Genomic DNA, 20,704 nt, shown 5'->3' with positions numbered 1-20,704 from the left:
GGCACACGTGGTTGTTTTTCTATGAATTCCGGGTGAGTCCCTGGCTGATGCTAGCCGGTCTGACAGCTCGGTGAGCTGGGGCAAGTCTTCCTGCCTCAGCCCTGTTAGCAGCCCACCCATCTTGGTGGGGCCAGGAGCTGGGGTTGAGCGCTTTGCCATCCGAGTCCCCCAGCCCTTGTTCCTGTGCTGAAAGGGCTTGCTGCCACACGCCCTCCTGGGATTCCCGGGGTCCGTCCTTATGGCTCCTCAGTGCAACACCCCCTCTCCAGCAAGTCTGGCCACCACAGCCATTCTTTGGGCCCATCCCTCCACTAGCAAGTGAGCGTTTCAGCCACGGTAAGCCTCCTTGAGCAGACCCTGCGGATGTCAGGCCTGCAGGGCTCCAGGGGGCACCCCTCTGTGCCCTTACAGATGGAGCAGAGTCCTAGGAGACCAGGTATCCTTGCACTGCCTCAGCGTTGTGCTTGTCCCGTGGAGAGAGAGGGAGCTCTGACAAGGGCAGCTGAGGGCTGGCTGAGCCTTGCCGGTGCCTTCTCTTGGCTGCTGCCCCTCTGCCCCTCAGGCAGCACTGCCACCCAGTCCCTGCCCTCCAGGCCCTCTCAAGGAAGAGCCTTCTGCTCCTCACCCTCTTATGGAGCCCCCCCCAAACCTGTGGCATTCCTGCCATCTGTCCCGGGGACTTCAGGTTGACCCACAGTGCTGACTTGGGGACAGAGGATGAAGAATGGAGTCTTGGGCTGTGGGACAGAGGGCGGGAACCTCTGCAGGGGTCCTGGGTCAGGGTGTGGGAGCCTCCCTGGCTGTGGCCTCTGACTGCCCAGAGGAAACAGTTGGCAAGGAAACCCCTGTATCCTGGGGAAATGAGAGAAGGAAACCAGCTGCTGCTACAGCCCTTTCTCCTTCCGTACTTGAGTCAGAAACAGCTGGAGACCTGGACGAGTGGCAGGCAGAGTGGCTTAGAGCCTGGGGTCCCACGGGACACCTTGCTGCAAGGGCAGGGGAGGGCCTGACTCCGAGTGTCACCAGGAGCCATCTTCAATGCACGGGCCCTCTGTGACGCCCTTGCAGCCCTGGGCACAGTCAGGCCAGCAGCCTCAGCAACTCCGACGAGCAGGTGTTCTGTGGGGCCCCTGGGGTTGTAGGAGGGAGGCTGCCGCTGAAGGGCCCCAAATTTACCTGATGCTTGGCTTCTGTCTGAGGGGCTGTCTAGGGGACCTTGTGCCTGAAGAAGGGCTGTCTGATGTCTAGAAGGAGCTCGGAGGGTGAGCACAGGAACGCCACAGCCACCTTCATGGCCAAGGGCTGTCCGGAAACATGTTTGAATTACGCTGTCTCTTGCCTGGGCTGCCTGCCATGTTGAGAGCTATTTTTAGCTTCTCAGTGAGGAAGGAAATGGCTGCCTAGTCTTCTACCTGTGAGCCCCGACTCCGAAGCCCCTTGATTCCTGACTGGGGAGACGCCACCCCTGGAAAGGAGACGACCAGCTGACTCAGACAGTTTTATATTTAGCCAATGGCTCGAAAGGATGAAGGCTGCAGGTGGATGGGGAAAAAGGATGCAAGTGTCTCTCTCGTAGGGGTGAGGGGCTGCTGCAGTGAGATCCAGGAGGCGCTGGATGGCAAGACCCACCTGCCTCTTAGTGTGACATTCACTGATCTTATGCGCCCTGGCAGAACTCCAAGGTTTGACAGTGACAGCCCTGAGGATGGCCCCAGTCCAGGACGAGGCCGAGAGCTGGTGCCCACAGGGCCCCCGAGCCTGGGAGCAGCAGGGGAGTACTTACTGGGAGTGGTCAGCAGGCCGGCTCTGCTGAGGGTGGGCACCTGAAGCTCTGAGTGGCTGACTCGGAGGTCAGGGCCATCGAGGGCACCTGGGTCCTCTGTCTGGCCTGCAGGGGAGGAAGCAATTTCTGCCAACACCTCCAGATCCTTCAGGATAACCTGGGGGAGAAAAGCAGAGGATGAGGACAAGGACCTCCACAGGCAGCTACGGTGGAGACGGACAGACTCTGCTAGGTGGTAGGGAAGGGTCGCAGAGGGCGATGGGCAGATGAGAGTGGCTGAGACTATGGCTCTAACAGTGATCAGGAAGTCCTACAAAGCATTGAACCGAAGAGAACACAGGCAGCACATAGGAGCAACTGGGGGAAGAAGCTGGAATCTGAGGCCTGCAAGGCAGCTTTTCTGTGAACTCCTCTCTGGTTCCTGGAGAGGGGACAGGAGGGGACCCCAAGAGACGTAGGACTCAGGCACCAGGGCACAAGCTATGCAGTATACATCTCTGGGCTCCTCGATCGCCCGTACCCGGACGAGGACCCAGCAGTGCCCTTCAGGCCACGCTTCCGGGTGTGGAGCCAGCCCACCACCAGGTCACAGCACAGTCCTTCTGCAGAGGTGAAGCAGGCACGGCAGATCCCAAAGGACCCTCCACACTTGGGGTGTGACATGGGGCTCTAAGACGAAGAACTTCCTAACTCCAGATACGCCGTTCCATTCTCAGCTGCCCCTGCGGTGCTCATACACAGGAGCAAGTGGAGGGGCCCTGATCCTGGCCCCTGCTCGCCAAGCTTGTCCAAGAAAGATGCAGACTTGAGTGTGGAGAACAGTCCAGAGTGTGCACTCAAGTCAGTGCTGTGTCACATGGTTGCCCAGGGCAGCCCCACAATCCAGAGAGCCCTGGACCAAGGGAAGTGACACAGAGCTCCGGTGGAATATGGTGGCTTAGTCAGGCTACTCCAGGGCTCTCTGTGGAGTAAAATAGTGGGGATGGTGACAGTAGCTTGTCAATATACTATAACCACTGAAACATGTATTTTTAAAGGAAGAATTTTATCTCAAATGGAAAAAAAAGCCGCTAACCTCCCTCCAAAGCTTGAAAGCAGTTCCTGTCTCAAGGCAACTACTGTGCCTGTACCCCACCCCTACCTGGCCACAGCTGTCACTTCTCCTGGAGGCCTCTGCTACCTGGCACATGCGCCAAGCCCCTTACTTGTGGGCCCATGGTCTTCTCCCACCAGCCTTGTGTGCTCATCACTAAGTTTCTCTGAGCGAGTTGCATTGCTCCCTGCCCTGCAGCGCTCCAGCCTCACCCGGGCTGGATTGCAGGCACATCCAGATGCCACCTCCCAGCCATCTGGCCACGTCCCCCACACGGGCTGGACTGCAGGCACATCCAGATGCCACCTCCCAGCCCTCCAGCCATGTCCCTCACCCGGGCTGGACTGCAGGCACATCCAGATGCCGCCTCCAGCCATCCAGCCACGTCCCCCACACGGGCTGGACTGCAGGCACATCCAGATGCCACCTCCAGCCCTCCAGCCACGTCCCCCACACGGGCTGGACTGCAGGCACATCCAGATGCCCCCTCCCAGCCGTCCAGCCACGTCCCCCACACGGCCTGGACTGCAGGCACATCCAGATGCCCCCATTGTGTGCCGTGCCAGGTGCTGTGCTAGGTGCTGCCCCACCACTGCCCATGGCCTGGAGGCAGACTTATCCCCTGTCCTTTTGTGCATTCTGGAACATTCTGACTGCTGAGACTGCAAGGAATGCAGCTGAAGAGTGTGGCTGCTAAGCAGTCCAGACAGACCAGTCCAGACAGGAGCAAGGGCTGCCTAGTGCCCAGGCCAGAGCCTGGGTAGGGCTAGGTCCAGAAGTAGGAAGGCCCGACCTCTACTGCCATCGAGGGAGGCTCCCAGAAGGCTTTGTGCTTCAACAGCGGCAGCAGGACCGAGGGCGGGTGGGGAACAGATAGCAGAGCGGTGACGGTACAGCGCTCTAACGGAGCAGCCCCAGCTGTGCCTGCAGGGTGTGCACAGACGCGCACTCTGATGCTCCCTTTTCCAAGCAAGTCGCTATCTAAAGGTCGGGTAGGCACAACAAGCCCAGGGAGCCCAGGTCAGGGAGTGACTTGTCCAAAATTAAACAGTAAGGCAAGAAGCAAACCAACTGTGCCTCAAGAAGTTGAACACAGTTACGACAGGCTTACTCCCACCCCTAGTATTTACCTAACGGGGCTGAACACATGTCCACATACAAACTTCAATAGGAACATTCACGGCAGCATCACACATCAGAGCCGGAAAGTGGAAACAACCAAATTCCCATCAACTGATAAACGGGTGACAGAAGGTGGCGTATCCATGCCAGGGGATGTTCTTTGGTGATACTAAGGAATGCAGTTCTGACACATGCTACAACATGGATGAACCTTGAAAACTTCTGCTGAGCAGAAGCAGCCAGATGCACAAGTCACAGACCGTGTGACGATGCCTTTTATGTGAAATGTCCAGAGACAGAAAGCAGATAGGTGGCCACCAGAGGAGGGAGAAGGGAGACCCGGGGGTGACTGCTAATGGGTACAGGGTTTCTTGTTGGGGTGATGAACATGTTCTAGAACCAGATAGTGGTGATGGTTGCACAACCTCATTTGCAAAGAATACTCATCAAGTTGCATACTTCAAAAGAGTGAATTTCATGGTATGTAGATTCTATCTCAAAAAACACCCCACCAAGTCAAAATCCCAAGTTGACACCCTAAAAATTCCCAATGGTACTTACTGAGCAATCAGCTCTTGCTCTGCCCACGGCCTGAAGGAGACACCCTTGCTAACCCTCCTTGATTTCACACCTGGGTCAGACTCACAGGAAAGCCAAGGGGGTCAAAGAGGCCACCCAAGTGCATGAGTGCATGCTTCTGCACAGAAGCACTCGCCCTCCAGGGGGCAAACCCTGGTGGTCAAATGCAGCCAGCGAGCAAACTCCTAGGCCCCAGCCGGGGCCATGGCTGAGGGGCTGGGCTGGGAGGGCAGTGCACCATAGAGGGCTTCACATTCATCTCCCCACCAGAGAATCTGTGCCACCTCCTCCCAGCCCCACTGGAGAGTGCAGCCAGCAAAGCTGCAAATTTTACATTTGAATTCTCTTATTTTAGGAATTTTAACACCAAATGGCAAATGAGTGCAAATTACACTTCAACTGCACAATGAAAGCAGGAAGCGTCTCCAGTTTCCTGCAGTAATCCCAGCCACTCCTCTGTGCTTACATACATATCAAAAGATTTGTCTCTGGCCCTTAGGGGCTGGCATAAAGCCTACAGCTAGCCAGCCAGCCCTGCCTGGGGCAATACCACGTGTACTTGGGTACACACACACACACACACACACACACACACAGCAAAATGGAGGGCAAAGAATGTCTTGAAGAGGGGAGTTGGGACCTTGTAGAGTGCCACTCTGGGGCTTCAAGGCAGCTCTCTGATGTCCAGGGTCACCAGCCCTCAGCAAGCCCACTCAGCACAGGGGCTGAACTTGAGGTTGCAGATCAGCACTCCTGATGCAGGCCTAGGCCAGGACTCTGCCTCTGCCTCAGGAGCCTGAAGAGGCCCCCTTGCGAGGGAAGGCCATGGGAGGCAATGTCAACAGGCCTGGATCTGGGCCAGAGGGGTAACCCTCAGCTGGACGTGGCTTTGAGTCTCTGTGTCAGGCCAGGTTTTGGTGCTCCACCCCCTGGAGACCCCACAGCCCTTGGCCTGTGGACAGAAAGCTCTAGGACAGGGGTCGGGAAACTTTTAGGCTGAGAGAGCCACGAACGCCACATATTTTAAAAAATAATTCTGTGAGAGCCATACAATGACCCATGTACATTAAGCATTACCCAATAAAAATTTGGTGTTGTCCCGGAGGACAGCTGTGATTGGCGCCAGCCACCCGCAACCATGAACATGAATGAGCGGTAGGAAATGAATGGATTATAATACATGAGAATGTTTATATATATATATATATATATATATATATATATATATATATATATATATAAAAACTTATTTTAGGGAAGAGAGAGAGAGAGAGAGAGAGAAGGGAGGAGGTACAGGAAGCATCAACTTCCATATGTGCCTTGACCAGGCAAGCCCAGGGTTTTGAACCAGCGACCTCAGCGTTCCAGGTTGATGCTTTATCTACTGCGCCACCACAGGTCAGGCTGTTTTATATTTTTAACATTATTTTTTTTATTAAAGATTTGTCTGCGAGCCAGATGTAGCCATCAAAAGAGCCACATCTGGCTTGCGAGCCATAGGTTCCCGACCCCTGCTCTGGGACAAGGACAAGGTGATCTCAGCAGTCTTGCTTATGAGGCATCTGCTTAAGGCCTGGATGGAAGGCCCTGAGCTACAGACACGCTGCTCGGCCTCTAGAAATCGGGCTAGCCCACCTTCCAATGAGCAGGCCAGCTGGCCCATGGCTGCGCTGGCCTGTAATCCTGGCTCTGAGAACAGGAAAAGCTCAAAGCAGGAGGAAGCCATGCCAATTAGTATGCACTACACAGCTTTTTGCAAAATGAATATAAGACACTTGCGCTTTCTTTTTGTGTGAGAGAAAGAAGGAGTGAAAGAGAGGGAGGGAAGAAGGTTACAAAAAAGCAATATTCTACAGGAATGGGAGTGCCTGCTGTTACCATGGCAACAGCTGAGGGGTGGGTGGAGGAGAGGGTCTATCAACTGGTCCTTATCCTGAAGTGGAATTGAGTTGGCCATCTCAGAGTGAAAGGGTCAATGGCAACTGGGTGTGGAAAACAGCTGACAAAGCAACTCGGAGGGGAAGGCTGCAGGGGCAGTAGGGAGCTTCATACCCTCTATGGCTTGGGGAGCACAAGTGAGGAGGCCAGGGGATTCCTGAGAAAGCCCTTCCTTGTGGGATGTGACCTGACTCTGGCGAGGGCCCCTTTCACTGTCTGAGGGATGGGGCCTGACTTCATCAGGATGGGGCCAGTGCAGGCTGTCACCGCACTGCATTCCAGCAAGCCAGGGGCAGTCTCTCTGGGATGGTGGCCGTTTCCTGTCCTAACACTTCGTCCACCGACCAGCCCTGGAAAACCCCTCAGAGTAGGAAGTCCCTTCTCTTGGTCCCCTAGTGCTAGCGGCCGCTCCTTTACTATCTGGGAACAGCTGGAGACCCAGAGCTGTGCACGGCCAAGTCCCTAGGCTGGGCCCCCCCTCGCCTCTTACCAGGGCTCCTGACCACGAAGTCCCAGGATGAGGCATCAGCGGAAGCTGGATAAATACTGGCTGACCTGCAGTGCCAGGCAGGAAATGGAAGACGGATGGTTGCCGATGGCTTCTGCCAAGGGGATGGATGAAGAGGCCGCCCACTTCACTCTGATCACTTATCTCTAAGAAACTTTTGTCAAAAGTTTGGCTAGGCCACTGGTCAGCTGATTATACCCCAGATGTCCACTGGCTTGGTCTCCCAGTCCTGAAAGGAGCGAAAGAAATCCCCAAGCGGGGCCCTCTCCCATCTCGACCAGGAGGAAGCTGCAAGAGTGCTTCAAGGGACACACTGGGTGCTGGAAGGAGAGGTGAATTCTGGCTAAAGGCCCCAGAGGCCGAGGCCTGGCCGGTGCAGGCCACTGCTAAGGGCTAGCTGATGCTTCTTCCCAGAGCAGTGGAGCAGCAGAGCCCGAGATCTGGGTCAGGCACTGCTTGTGACTCTTCGAAGTGGAGCTGAGAGGCAGGGCAGAGGCACAGAAGCTGTGGATCTCCTGCTTCCTTCGCAAGGGGCCTCCTAAGTCCACAACCCCACACGGAATGACTCCTGTGGCTGGTGGAACAGGCCAGAAAACAGACCCTAGGAAGCTAGGCTGCTGAGGGAAGGCCACAGGGCAGTCACCCTTGGAGCTCTGGAAGAAGGAACCAGAGCTGGGGCCTCGGCCTGGACACAGACTGGCCACGAGCGGCAGAAGGCAGCGGGGCCCAGGCCTGGGATGGGTAGCATCTCAGAAAAGCTTTTGCTATTGCAGGGTCAGAGCAGGCCACGCCCATCTCCTGCGTGTGGACGGGTCTCCAGCCCTGCCCTCGCAACCAGCAAGGAAAGCACTGCTAGAAGGAAGTTTAATCGAGGTGGGGAGAGAAGGACGGCTCAGGCTGAGACCTGCTTTATTTCCCATGAGATAACCAGCCTCATTAAAACCTCTGGTTTTAGTAAAAAAAAAACAAAAAAACAACTTAAAGAAAAAAAGAATTACATCTTGGTTTGGGTGGCCTGACTTTGAACGCATGTCTTTAGGGATCAGGAATCCTCCCTCTCTCTCTCTCTCTCTCTCTCTCTCCCGTCCTTCCTCTTTCTTTCCCTCTCCTACTTTTTTCATTTTTAACAGATTTCCAAATCTTTCCTGAAGTGCCCAGTTCTGTGCCACGTGCAAAAATATGCAAGAGGCCCACACCAGATGCTTACTGGTAAGTCCCACTGACAGTGACAACAGTGTGGGTTCTGGAGCTTAAAGCAGTCCAGCCACCATCGCTCTGAGGGTAGAGAAGGGAAAGGCCAGCCGCAGCAAGATAACTTGGAGATGGTTTCCTGACCCCCCACCCTCCCCCCACAGGCCTCCCCTTCCTGCTGATGTCAAGCATTGCTTATTTGCATCATGCCAGGCCCTGACCAGGAGGTGCCCTCAGCGGTACCCATTCTCCCCAGGAGCTAGGCGGGGGCCGGGGAAGTGTCTGCTGCGTGGAGGGCAGCGCCAGAGCAGCACACACACTGTCAGCTCCGTTACCAGGTGATACAAGCCAGGGGCCAGCTGTCTCCAGGGCACCGTCCATGGTAACCAGAACAGCACAGGCTCCCTGGTCTCCTGGCTGCCTTCAGGTCTTGCTTAATCCCAGCATACTTACAAGCTACACTGAGCCCAGGCCGAGGAGGCAGGCTTTCCTCCAGGCCCAGCTTCTTGTCTGTTCCCGAGGGGCCAGGTCCCATAAGGAGGGCCAGGAGAGTGGGGCAGGCCCAGCGGGATCAGCTCTGCATCCTCCTCACCTCCGCTTTGTTCTCTTTCTCAGACCATGTTTCCGACTGCCTGCTGTGTGCTGGACATGGCCTCTCCCCAGAGTGTGACAAGGGCTAAGAGAGTGCACCAGGGATGGCTGACACAGATGGGACCTACCTGGCCAGCCTTGATGTGCAGGAGGAGTGGTGTGTGTGTGTGTGTGTGTGTGTGTGTGTGTGTGTGATCCAAGCCGAGCTCTTGATTAAGTCACTTCATTTCCCCGGGTCTTGGTTTCCTCTTAGGCACAGAGGGAGCACAACAGAACCGACCCTGGGAGGGCTGCTGTGGAGCTGCACCAAGGTCATGCGGTCAGTGACACCCGCCTGGCACAGGGAGCGGGCAGGGAGCGAGTGCTGGTGGCAGCTCTCCCTGGCAGCAGTGGGCCGACGGCTGGTCCTCGGCACCCGGGGGCTCACCAAACAACCCGCCCTGACCGCGGGCCTTGTGAACTGCCCACAGAACATAGGGAAATTCAGCCGATTCAGCTGCGGCCATTCTCACAAGAGAAAAGAAGAGAAAAGAACAGCGAGAAATTTTGGTTTCTGAAGATGCCATGAACACCGAGTAGGGTTCCGGAAGAAAATAGGGGTCCAGGGCTGGCCATCACCCCGTGGCCTGTGGAGAGGGCGGCATCAGGGCTGAGAGCTAGGGGCAAGGCCCTTAGTCTCCCAGTAGGATCCTGACATTGGTCTCCACCCATGGTTCTCAGCCAGAGATGTCCAAGAAAATCACCTGGGAGCCTGGGGGCCCACCTGAGGGAACGATTCAGGTCTGGGCTGGGGCCCAAACAGCTGGGTTTCCAAAAGCTCCGAGGATTCTGCTGGCAGCCCTGGTCTGGGAGGCTGTGTTGTAGGGCTTCTTGTCCATCTCCCCTTCATGGCACCGCTCCTATGCCAATGGGCCCCTACTTGGGGAAGCATGCCTCCGTTTCCTACCCTCTCAGCCCCACCTCTGTCTTTATCAAGAGCACAGGTGGGCCAAGCAGCCCCCTTCCCCCCCAACTCAACCCACTCCTGCCAGTTACTGTGCTGGCTGTGGGTCTTCACTTGCTCATCACTGGAAGGAATCCAGACAGAGATAAACACTAAGAACACACGGCCCACAACCTGCCTCCCCAGCTGGAACGCGGCCAGGCCAACTGCAGTTCCTGTGGGCCCCCCCCTCCCTGGGGCGGCTGAGGTGGGCCACCCAATGCCAAGTGCAGACACGGGAAACGACAGTGCGCAGGGGTCCTCTTGCTAGGTGGGATTCTGGGACTGTTACGTTGCTAGTCCCCTCCCCTCCCTGCCAACGGCTCTTTTCAGAAGACCAAAGTCCTCCCAGGACCCCTGGTGGCGACTGCGAGTGCCTCCACTGGGCTGTGGGGCCAGGGTGTCTCTGGAGACTGGGACAGGTCAACCTTAGGCTAGACCCCCAAGGGCTGCAGTAGAAAGAGGTCCACGCCTCTGCATCTCAGATGCTCCTGCTGGGCCAGCTCATTCCCCAGCTGGGGTGGGCCAAGGGCAAGAAAAATGGGCAAGTTCTGGGCCCTGACACCTACCCCTCACCCTCCCTGACCCAACCATGCCATCTGACGGCGAAGAAATCTCCAGCATCGAGGGGCTGTTTTGGTTTGTTTTGGAGAGTGGATGGAATGAAAATTGGAGTGGAATAAAAACCAAGGCAAGGACATGAGAAGGAAAAACAAGCCCCATTCTTACGGAAGACTGTCCACTTTTGAACAGGCCGCATTAGTATTCCGGGGAGGGGAGTCAGGACCACACAAAGGCTGGATGGGACTAACAACCCAGTCCACCCAATTCTAGGGAAGCAAAAACCGAGGTGCGATGCCATGGACTTGCTGGTCCCACAGAGCGGGGCGCCCTGGACCAGAGGCCTCCTGTCCCTCACCCAGGCTGCATCCCACACAGCCCCCTCCACACCTGGGAGGGAGTGGGGGCGGGGGGGGGTGGAGGTGGGGGGAAGGGGTGTGTCTGGGTCGGTGAGCAGCCCAGGGCAGCCCCCGGGCTAGGCCGGGTCACATACTTAGAGAGAAGGCGCACCTGAGCTGCAGCTCAGAGAGGACAGATCACCCGCGGTGGGAGGGGCTGGCTTGGGGAAAGCAGTGCAGGGCCGCGGGACCCCTGCTCTGCAGCGGGGTCAGACCTTGCGTGGGGTTTTAGATATTCTGGACTCAGACAGACACGACTTCCAATTCTGGCTCCTGGTGGTGTGACCTTGGGCACGTTATCTCCTCATGCCTGAACTTCCTTTGATGTCAAACTTGGGAAAATTACAATCACTCCAGGACCACCAGTATACTCGCTGAGACAACAGATGGCGCGATGCCCTGTGAACAGTGCAGCCACCTCACAGACTTCGGTATCCTCCCTCTCCTCTCCCAGTCCCCTCCCACAGACACACGGTCTGACACAGCACCCACCAGTTTCCGAATGAAGCCAGCAGTGGGGGTGTTGGACGGGCTGTCACTGGCCCTCCAAGCTGCCCTCAAGGGAAGGGTCCTCTAATGAAGTGGGAGCCCTCATTTCTGGGGCTGACACTGAGGGATGGCCAATTTCCAATAGCAAATTTCTCCTGTCTCCTTCCCAGGACAGGAGAGCGCAGCCCCAATCACCTTGAAATGTGCGTCCCTGTTGTCACTAAATCCCCTTAAAGCAGAGTGATGAGTCCCTCGGCTCAGCTGACCAACCCATCAGACCAAAGTGACCAGAGTTCCTTGGGAAAAGAGGAGTCAAGGGACGCGATGGGACAACAGGGCTCTGCTCCCCGAGACAGAAGCTGAAAGCAGCTCCCCCCACCCTGCCCTGGGGGCTGGGCTTAGGCTGCCAGTTAGGAGGGGTCCTGCAAACAGGACTGTCGCAGCCCAGCCCCAGAGTTCTTCCGCGGCTCTTATAGGAGTCTCGCCCTGCTTCTCTTTTGGGCAGTCAGCCCTGGCGAGCTCCCTCCTCTGAGAGGTTTGAGAACTCAGTTCTGCTCTGCTTCTCCTATCCCTGGACCATGAACACAAATGAAGTCCTCTCCCCCTCCACCAAAGCCAACCATCTCTCAAAAACAGCCGCATCTGTCCCCTGCAACGCCCTGCTGGTAAGTGGCGAGTGTCCTGAGACAGGGTAGGTTAATGGGCTGGGTTTTACACCAAAGAGACAGCTGGTGGCCCCTTTTCCCTCAGGAGTCAGCAAGGGCTGGAGCCACTCTTGGGCACTGCCCTGCATACCTGGGTACTGCTGAGGAGTATCGCAGGCCTGAGGGCAGGGAAGGCACCAGGCCTGCCCGGGATAGGGCCTATCACTCCTCCTGTGGCGTCTTTATTTTTGTTAGGCGCCTCCCAATCCCTCGGAGACCCTGCCCTGCTGCCCCAGCCCCCTCAGTCACGGCTGCCCAGCACACTGGGCGTGATGGCCGGGCCACGCTCTCCATGCAGGCACTGGGCTCCCGAGCTGGAAACTCCACACTGCCATGAACAATGCCCTCACAACCATCCTACCCTCCACGTTTCCTAGAAAGGTGGTTCTCATTCTTTTTCTTCTGCTTCTGTACCAGTCACATAAACTACAAACTCCCATCAGTAATTTCTTTTCGTGGTTACTCCGAAACTCGGGGAGAGAAAGGGGGGCTTCTTCCAGGTTGGGAACACATGCTCTAAGTGTTAAGACACTCTGGTTCTGAGATGCTGAACAAAATCTGAGGAGGCTGCTTCTGGAGCCCCAGCAGGGCGTGCCCTTCTGGATCCAAATGGAATCTGAAGATTCTGCTTCTGAGCAAGAGTCTGTGGCAGGGACAGGCCATTTCTCCTCCTTTCCTGGACCTGGGGCAGCTGCAAACCCGACGTGCTGACTGTCAGGCCTTGCTCCTGCCCTGGGCAGCTCCCACTCAGGGGAGCTGGGGGCTGGGGGAGAGTAGAGAAGGTGCTGGTCCTGCTGTCCACTGTCTTTACTTGTTCTAAGGTGTGGAGATGGATGATGAGCCCCCAAACTTGCTGCCCACCCTGGCCACCTGCACGGGGCCTGTGTGGTCCCAAAGATAGGCAGGATGCAGGGCAGACTGGCTTCTGTTCGGCTCTTGCTGCTGAGGCCAAGGCAGGAAGGGTCTGGGGCATCACGGGGTCCATGTTCCTGATGTCAGGGTGTCTGCCATTGGGCCCCGCACAGAAACCATTGCCAGCCCCAGAGAAGCCCACTGTTTACACATGCTGGGCCCTGGGCAGAGCATCTTACATTCATCTCATTTGATCCTCTCGACAAACCTGGAAGGGTGGTTCCCCTATTATTCTTGGTTTTTGAGTAAGGGAACTAGGCTCGGAGAGACTTGGTCACCTGCTCAAGGCCAATCATTTAAGTGGCAGAGCTACGGACTGGACTCTGGGACTTTCTGACCTCAAAGCCCCTGCTCTTAACCACCAGGCTGCACTGCCACTGGAGAGAAAATATTACCAAAAGGGATGCTACTCATAATCACAACAAAAATATAAAATACCAAAAGTAAACTTCATAATGAGTAAGACCTGCAAACCTAAAACCTTACTAGACAACTTATGTAATGGGATGAGCCTGCTCCTGGGTGGGAGAGTTCAACACAGTAAAAAGGCCAACTCCCCCAATTTCTCCCTAAAGAGCCTGTAACGACGGACAGGTTGTTTCAATGGCCAGGATCTGGGAAGGAGCTTTCCACTATCCCTTTAAACAAGGGTCTGCGAGGCAAGTGTAGCCATCATTAGTCCTGTATACCACGCTGGGGAGGGTGGCTCCCTGCCCAAGGGCCCTGGGAAGAAGGGGTGAGCGCTGGGACCAAGCTCAGGCCTGAGGCCAGCTGCACGGACGCCACATTCAGTCAGAGGGCAGCCAGACTCCTTCCAGGTCTCTTCTAAGACTGACATTAAAAAAAAAAAGTTTTACATTTTTGTTTGTTTTAAATAGTCTGTATCTTAGAGCAGTTTCAGGTGTGTAGCGATACTGAACAGAGGCACAGAGTTCTCCTACTCCCTGCCCCTGCCCAGCCCTCCCGTTACCAGCTGCCCCACCACATCGGTCCAGTCCATGAACCCACACTGCAGCCATCACTCTCCCCAAGGGCCATGGCTTCCATGAGGAGTCACTGCTCGTGTATGTTCTGTGAGTCTGGACAAATGTATAATGAAACATCATTACACCTTGAGGATTTTAAATGCAGGGTAAGAGGCAGTTGTGCCTGGGAGTGGGGCGGGGGAGAGGAATGACCTGAGGCCGGTCCCGGGCCAGCCACACCATCAGGAGCACGGAGAGGACCCGTCCTCCGGGGCTCACGGGCAGTTCACTCAGGCAGCTGCTGGCTTGGGAGGCAGCCGACAACTGGCATCCTCCCCGAGGGGAAGCAGCAGTCCCGACTCCCCACCAGGGTCCAGCAAGAAGTTCTGAGCATGTGCCCGGCATTCCACGCTGTTGAATCAGGGCACATTGTCACTTAAAAACAAGTAATTGGATCTTTAGCTAATGGGAGGATTTCTATTCAAGTGCCAAGAATATCAATTTGACACCTGCAAATTCTTTCTGACGAGAGGGATTTGCAGATCAAGTCTGCAAGGAGCAGGCGGTACAGAGCAAACAGCCACTCATCCTGAACAACAGAAAAGCAGAGACAACTGAGGATGCCAGAACAGTGTGGACTGCTGAGCTGTCACCAGGAAGGAACTGAGGAACAATGACAGACAAGACAGCCCCGTGAGCTCATGTGCCAATGAGACTGTGGAACACAGTGGAGAGACTGAGGAACTGAGGAACAATGACAGACAAGACAGCCCCGTGAGCTCATGTGCCAATGAGACTGTGGAACACAGTGGAGAGACACAGCTAGGTCTCTGAAGCCCTGCTCCACCTGAGCCTAGCTCTTGCGTCATTAACACCTGCATACGCTCTGTTCTGAGGCCAGTGGCTCTCACCAAGGGCGAGAAGCATGTGGGTTTTCACAATCATACTGGGAGAAAAAAACATCTGCAACAAGATGACGAATCTAGTGCTCCAACATACAAAGAGTTTCTAAAAATCAATTTAAAAAAGTGGACAAAGGGTCTGGGGGCTGAAGGGGGAGCTTCTTCAGCACACCTCTTTCCACACCAAGCAGAACTCTTCTCAAGAACTTGTGCGGCAAGAGAAAGTGGCCAGAAATGGGGATGATGAAACAATTAGATGTGAGGTCCCTATCTCCCCAGCTGCTTCTGATGGGGGTAGTAAGGGCCACATGTGGTAAAACACAGGCCTGGCAGTTATGTGATTAAAACAACAGGCTTTGGGCCCTGGCTGGTTGGCCCAGTGGTAGAGCATCAGCTTGGTGTGTGGATGTCCCACGTTTGATTCCCAGTCAGGGCACACAGGAGAAGCGACCATCTGCTTCTCTACCCTTCCCCTGCCCCCTCTATTCTCCTCCCACAGCCATGGCTCCACTGGTTGAGAGCACTGGCCCCAGGCACTGAGGATGGCTCTGTGGAGCCTCCACCTCAGGTGCTAAAAATAGTTCGGTTGGAAGCATGGCCCCAGATGGGGGTTGCCGGGTAGATCTCACCTGGGGCATATACAAGAGTCTGTCTCTCTTATCTCCCCTCCTCTCACTTGGAAAAAAGGGGAGCGGGGGAAAAGGAATAGGCTTTGGAGTCAAACAGATCTGGTTCTGAGTTTGCTCCACCTCTTCCTAGCTGGCAAGTTACTTAACTTCCTGAGGCCTTAGTTTTCTGAACTGCAAAATAGTATTTTCCCACGGAATTACCAAGGCCTCTCTAAATACTACAAGTGAAGGGTGTAGCACAGTTCCCGACACAGTAATAACTTCACACAAATGAGCTGTTATTAAGACCTGTGCCTCAAGGCCCTAGACTGGATGGAAGGACCTTCGTGGCGACTGTTGTATCTATTAGATTCCAGGAAGCCTTTAATAGGAAGGGACCGCCCCTGTTGCCGTTTGGCTGTGGTTTGATTTGATTGTATGGCCTTCGGACCCTAAACCCCAGAGGGTCCTGATCTGGTATCAGGGCTGTGTTTGGAAATAATGGGAATACCCAACAGAGAGCATTCTAGATATCCCAGAAAGGAAGCTCCGGAGAAGAGGGGCTAGTCTTGTTCGTGGCTGTCTGTTCATTGCCAACACACAGTATGTCCTCAAAGTCACCAAAGAGACTAGGTAGAGGACACTTAGGAATGTCACTCTGGTGAAGCAAGATGTGGCAGAATCAGGACTCATTATCGAGGTCCCCAAATCTTTCTCCTAGAGACGGGAAAGCAGGGACTCTACTCCTGTTACAGCAACCCCCACCCCCACAACTGTCCCCAAGAACAGCTGCAATTATATCCACACTGGAGACCCACAAGATGTGCCTCAAAGCCCTGACAACATTTGGAGCTTCAGCAAATGGAGTTTCCACAGGCGCGGCCTGAACAGAGCTGTTTAATGGACTGCATCTCCTCCGCTCCCTTTAAATGCACACGCACACAAAACCAATTGCAAGCAAAGAGAGCTGGATGGGATTAAACAACTCAATTTAAAGGATTGAAAACTCAGCTGCTTCCAGTGCAGTCCTAGGGAAGGAACCTATCAGCAAAGTTCCTTTTTGTATTGAAATGAGGGCTGTGACTGTGCAGTGAGTCACTCTCAACTCAGGCAGAACTGGGCCAAGTCCACCTGGGCCTCACACTGCAGTGGGTGGTGGGGGAAGGGGGAGAGGGTGGGGGAAGGGGGAGAGGGTGTGCGCTTGTATGGGGCGGGGGGAGGGATCAGGGCAGGTTCCCACACCATCTGTTCCGGATTTTTTCTGGAAATGTGGAGTACCTTAGAGAACTTAAGGCAGACATCTGCTTGTCTGCTTCTTTTCAGCTCAGGTTTGGGCTGCAGCGCAACTGCCCTGGGCTCCACACAAGGCTGGTACCAGCCAGCCCAGGGAGGACCACGGTGCCTCACTCCACAGGAGCTGCGTACCACATCCCTCTCTTTCCCCCAACCTCCAGCCCTTGTCCGCTCCTGTGTTCCCACAAGGCAGTGTGGGAGGTCTGCAGATTCGCAGACCCACTGCCTCATGGAGGACAAGAGCTCTGCCTGGACCCCAGCTGCCCAGAGCCTGGAGAGGGAAGGAGAGGAGTGAGTCGGGGCACTGGAGCTGGCAGGGGTCAAGACAGGATGTCCCCCTGCAAGTGGCAATGCCCAGCTGCAAATCCTCCCTAACTGGAATGAAACCTGCTGAGAATGGGGTGGGGGGAAGATGTGTTGCTGAGAAGCCCTCAGATGGCAGAAGGGCCAAGTCCAGCTGCTCCCCAATTCTCCCAGCCAGCTTCCCACTCACACGACTAGCGCTCAGTGTTCAGCATGCGCCCAGCATGGCACCCAAGTATCTCAATAAAACGCAAGCATGGAGTATTTTATTCTCGCGACCTGTGTGTAGTTACCACCCTACTGAACATGGAAGAAAAGAGATGCAGAGTTGAGAAGGGACTTGGTCAAGTTCAGGCCACGAGGCAGGGGCAGACCATGCTCTCAGCATCCGACCCAGTCGCGCCCCCTCCTGCCTCTGTCCCCTGCCTTCCAGGGCCCAGCGAGCTCCCTGTGCAGACTGGTTTCCTCGGATGCCCTGACCCAGTGTGCTCTTCAGAAGAGCCAGCAGAGGGGGAGTCCCTACTCCCAAAGCCAAGAGTAGCACACACAGTGTCCCCTCTAAAGGGTGTGTGCCTTACCTGGTCTCAGGAACAGGGCAATTTTGGGGTGTTGCTTTAAGAGAATGACAAAACAAGCACCTCTTAGCTACGAGATCCCATCAGTCATTCAAAGCGGGAGGCCAGGAAGCCATATCACAGGGCAGAGGGGTTGGACCTACCTCGTCAGATTCATCCGATAACGTCTGTAGCAGGATGGGGAAGAGGCTGTCCGTGTGCCGGAACATCTGGAGAACAGGGACACAGCACCGTGAGTGCGCCCTTGCTCCAGGCCCGGGTGCAGCTCACACAGGGTCCCCTGCACAGACCTCCTCCACCCTGATGCCAATGGTCCTCAAGCACCTGTCAATCCTGTTTGTCAGTTTCTCCAATGACCCAAACCCCACCAAGCATGAGCAGGTCCTTGGAAACCAAGGTGGACCTGGAAAAGGCCCCTGGCTCGGAGGGACCTACTGAGCCCATGGGCCTGGGGCTCACCTTCCGGGGAGTCTTGATGTAGAGGTGGTAAAGCCACTTCAGGACAGCAATCCTGGTCATCATCCCGATAGCCATGTCACTGAGGTGGCAGTTCAGGACCTGCACAATGCCATCTAGGTGCAGGGTGACCGGGGCCCTTTCAGTGCTGTGGGCAAGAGCAGGAGTTGAAGCCCAGTGTACCCCTCTCCAACACCCCAGCACCACCCTGGCCCTACATACAGAACCATGCACCTGTCTGCTCTCCAGCTGGGCGCGCAGGGGGCACCCGTCATTGCTGGGCTCACAGGCGCCTGTGTCTCTCCCTCTGTGACACTCACAGTGGGGCAAGAGGGTGCCCACCCATGTCCCCTTTTCTTCACCAACACTATCCTGGCTTTCACAGTAGAAAACCTCCAGTGTCACTGAGCTGGGACCCAGCAGATGTCAGGGCTGAAAGGACAGTTAGCACTCTCAGGACATTCAAGTCCAGACAGACCCTTTGTGATACAACAAAACCAGCATGTCCAGAAAGTCCAAGAGAAAGCCCTGACAGCACCCCTTAAACTCACAAGGCCTTCACAAGGCACCTGAAGAACATTTCTCAAGAGAGGACAGGGAGCGTGGACCACTATGTGTCACACTCAAGGGCCCTCAGCACAGGACTCGGCCTGGTTGAGAAGCCTTGTGAGCTGCCTCCGACGCAGTGACGTTCTCGGTCGGGGAAGCCAGCCTCTGCCTCCCAGAGTGGAGCTGTTCAGTGTGCTCTGCTCCGGCGCGACCCAGGCTCCTCGCCTTATGACCAACGCCTCGCTGCTCTCCAGGAGTCCTGCTGGGCAGCCGAGAGCGCTGGGTGCTCCTGGGACACTGCTTCAGCTTTCTGCCAAAGCACAGGGCCTGGCCAAAGGCTGGGGATTACGGGGATGGGACAACATGGGCAAAAACCCTGAGGATGTCAGGGGGCGGCTCCTTCCTACCCATGCGTCACACTGCATTTGCCCAGAGGTGCCTGGCAGGTGCAGACAGGGGCTGCATTTCTCGAGGACCGGGCCAGGTGCTTCAGCCGCTGCCTGTACCAATGGTCTTTCATGGTATTTCCAGGCTGCTCAATTATTCCCTCACATCAGGAACTCAACGCCTGTGCTTCCCTAACTCGCCTGCAGGCTCTCTGAAGCTCATTTGATGTGAACTCCTAAAGGGCATGATTCTGAGCTCTGTGAGTGCAAAACGGAACTGCTACTTAATATGGTTTGATGATTCCCCATGGTGCCCATTTCAAGGGCTACAGTGGGCACTTCGAGCCCCTGGTGGCCAAAAGGGAGGACTGGGAAAGGAAGTTCCTGGGGTCTTCCAAAGATATCCAACATCTAGGTCCTTGGTAGCCTTAGATGAGTTGGGGTGACACATGTGGGCTCCCATCACCCTCTGCTCAACCTCTCTCTCAAGCTCACCGTTCGAGAGAAATATAATGCAGGTCACATATGAAATCTTACATTTCCTGGCTTTATATTAAAGTCAAAAGAAACAGGGGAAGTCATTGCTAATGATACATTTTAATTAACCCATTGTACCTCAAATAGTCATCTCAACATATAACTAAAATACAAAGATCACTAATAGCATGTCATGTATTTTTTCTTGTGCCCTAGTCTTTGAAGCCCAGCGTGCATTTCGTGCTGACGGCACAGCTCAGTTCAGTCTAGCCATACTGCCCGTGCCTGGGAGCCCCTGTGACGGTGGCTCTTCCGTGGACAGCACAGCTCCAAAGCAGCAGGCTGGCAACCCATCCTAGGGCTTCCTAAGCATTTTCCTCTAGTCTCTGACAATTCCCTAGACATTCTCTCCCCCTGCCAGGATCTACACGCTGACTTATCTCCAAGTCCCACTTTCCCACCCTGCTGGCCTCCTCCGGGGCTCTTTCTGGTGAGCTCCCTCACACAAGCTCTCCTCCCTGGGCCGAGGGTCCTGGGGCTGCCCAGAGGCAGTGGGGAACGAACAGAAACCAATCTTCCTGTTCTTTCCTAACTCACTGAGCCTGAGGTCAGGCCTCGGTGAGTCCCCCTCCCCAGCAGGGTGGCAGAGAGGCCCAGCTGCCGAAGGAGGACCCTGCGCATGGCCGTCACTGGCACGTTCTTAGTTAAACTGCCACCCCCCACTCCCACCTCCCATCCCCCAGAGGAAGGCCTTGTTTTCACTTTCTGGGGGCCTCAGCTGCACTGATCTAGCAGTGGCCTTGTCCTGAGCTGCTGGTGGGGGGAGGCAGTGCCCAGCCCAGCTCCCCCACCCTACTCCGCAGTCAGGCCCAGTGGTGTGTATAAACCTCAGGGTGCGGGGAGGGGAGAGTCGCAGGGCTGTGATAACAATGAGACGGCGGTGGTACTGAAAATAACAACTCGTATTTCTTGGATAAAACCATCGGGCACCATGCTGAGCTCCGTACCTAGCGCCATTCTCTCCCCGCAGAGCCCCTATGCAATGTTACTCACATTCGGGAGACGAGGAACTCGAAGCTCAGAGACATTAGGTAGCCTGTCCAAGGTTACAGAGCCAGGGAGTGGTGGAGCCAAAAATTTGAATTTGAGCAGTCTGAATCCGAATTGGCCTCACTGACCACATGGCACTGCCCCCTAAAGGGCCAGGCTCAGGAGAGTCCATGGTGCCATCATTTCCAACTGTCCCCTGGCAGAGGCAGCGGACCGGCAGCCCCATGTGGTGGAGAAAGAAAGAGTTGTCACACACACCTTTCAATGTATTTTCTTGTTAGGAAAGCAG

The 20,704-nt window shown here is 55.4% G+C and overlaps 1 protein-coding gene across 1 annotated transcript in view; it reads right to left on the bottom strand.

Moving 5' to 3' along the window:
• The window catches only part of VAC14 (VAC14 component of PIKFYVE complex), a 99,507-nt gene that overhangs the window by 48,811 nt on the left and 29,992 nt on the right, over positions 1 to 20,704 (bottom strand). Inside the window, exons 11-13 of the mRNA XM_066242654.1 lie at positions 17,957 to 18,101; positions 17,641 to 17,706; positions 1,784 to 1,940 (exon numbers count right to left, since the gene is read on the bottom strand). Coding sequence (XP_066098751.1) covers positions 1,784 to 1,940; positions 17,641 to 17,706; positions 17,957 to 18,101 — 368 coding nt within the window. The remainder of the gene's footprint in view (positions 1 to 1,783; positions 1,941 to 17,640; positions 17,707 to 17,956; positions 18,102 to 20,704) is intronic.

Source organism: Saccopteryx bilineata, chromosome 9 (assembly GCF_036850765.1).
Source record: "Saccopteryx bilineata isolate mSacBil1 chromosome 9, mSacBil1_pri_phased_curated, whole genome shotgun sequence".
Taxonomy (NCBI): Eukaryota; Metazoa; Chordata; class Mammalia; order Chiroptera; family Emballonuridae; genus Saccopteryx; species Saccopteryx bilineata.
The sequence above is the reverse complement of the archived record's forward strand: the minus strand, read 5'-3'. Positions and strand labels throughout refer to the sequence as shown.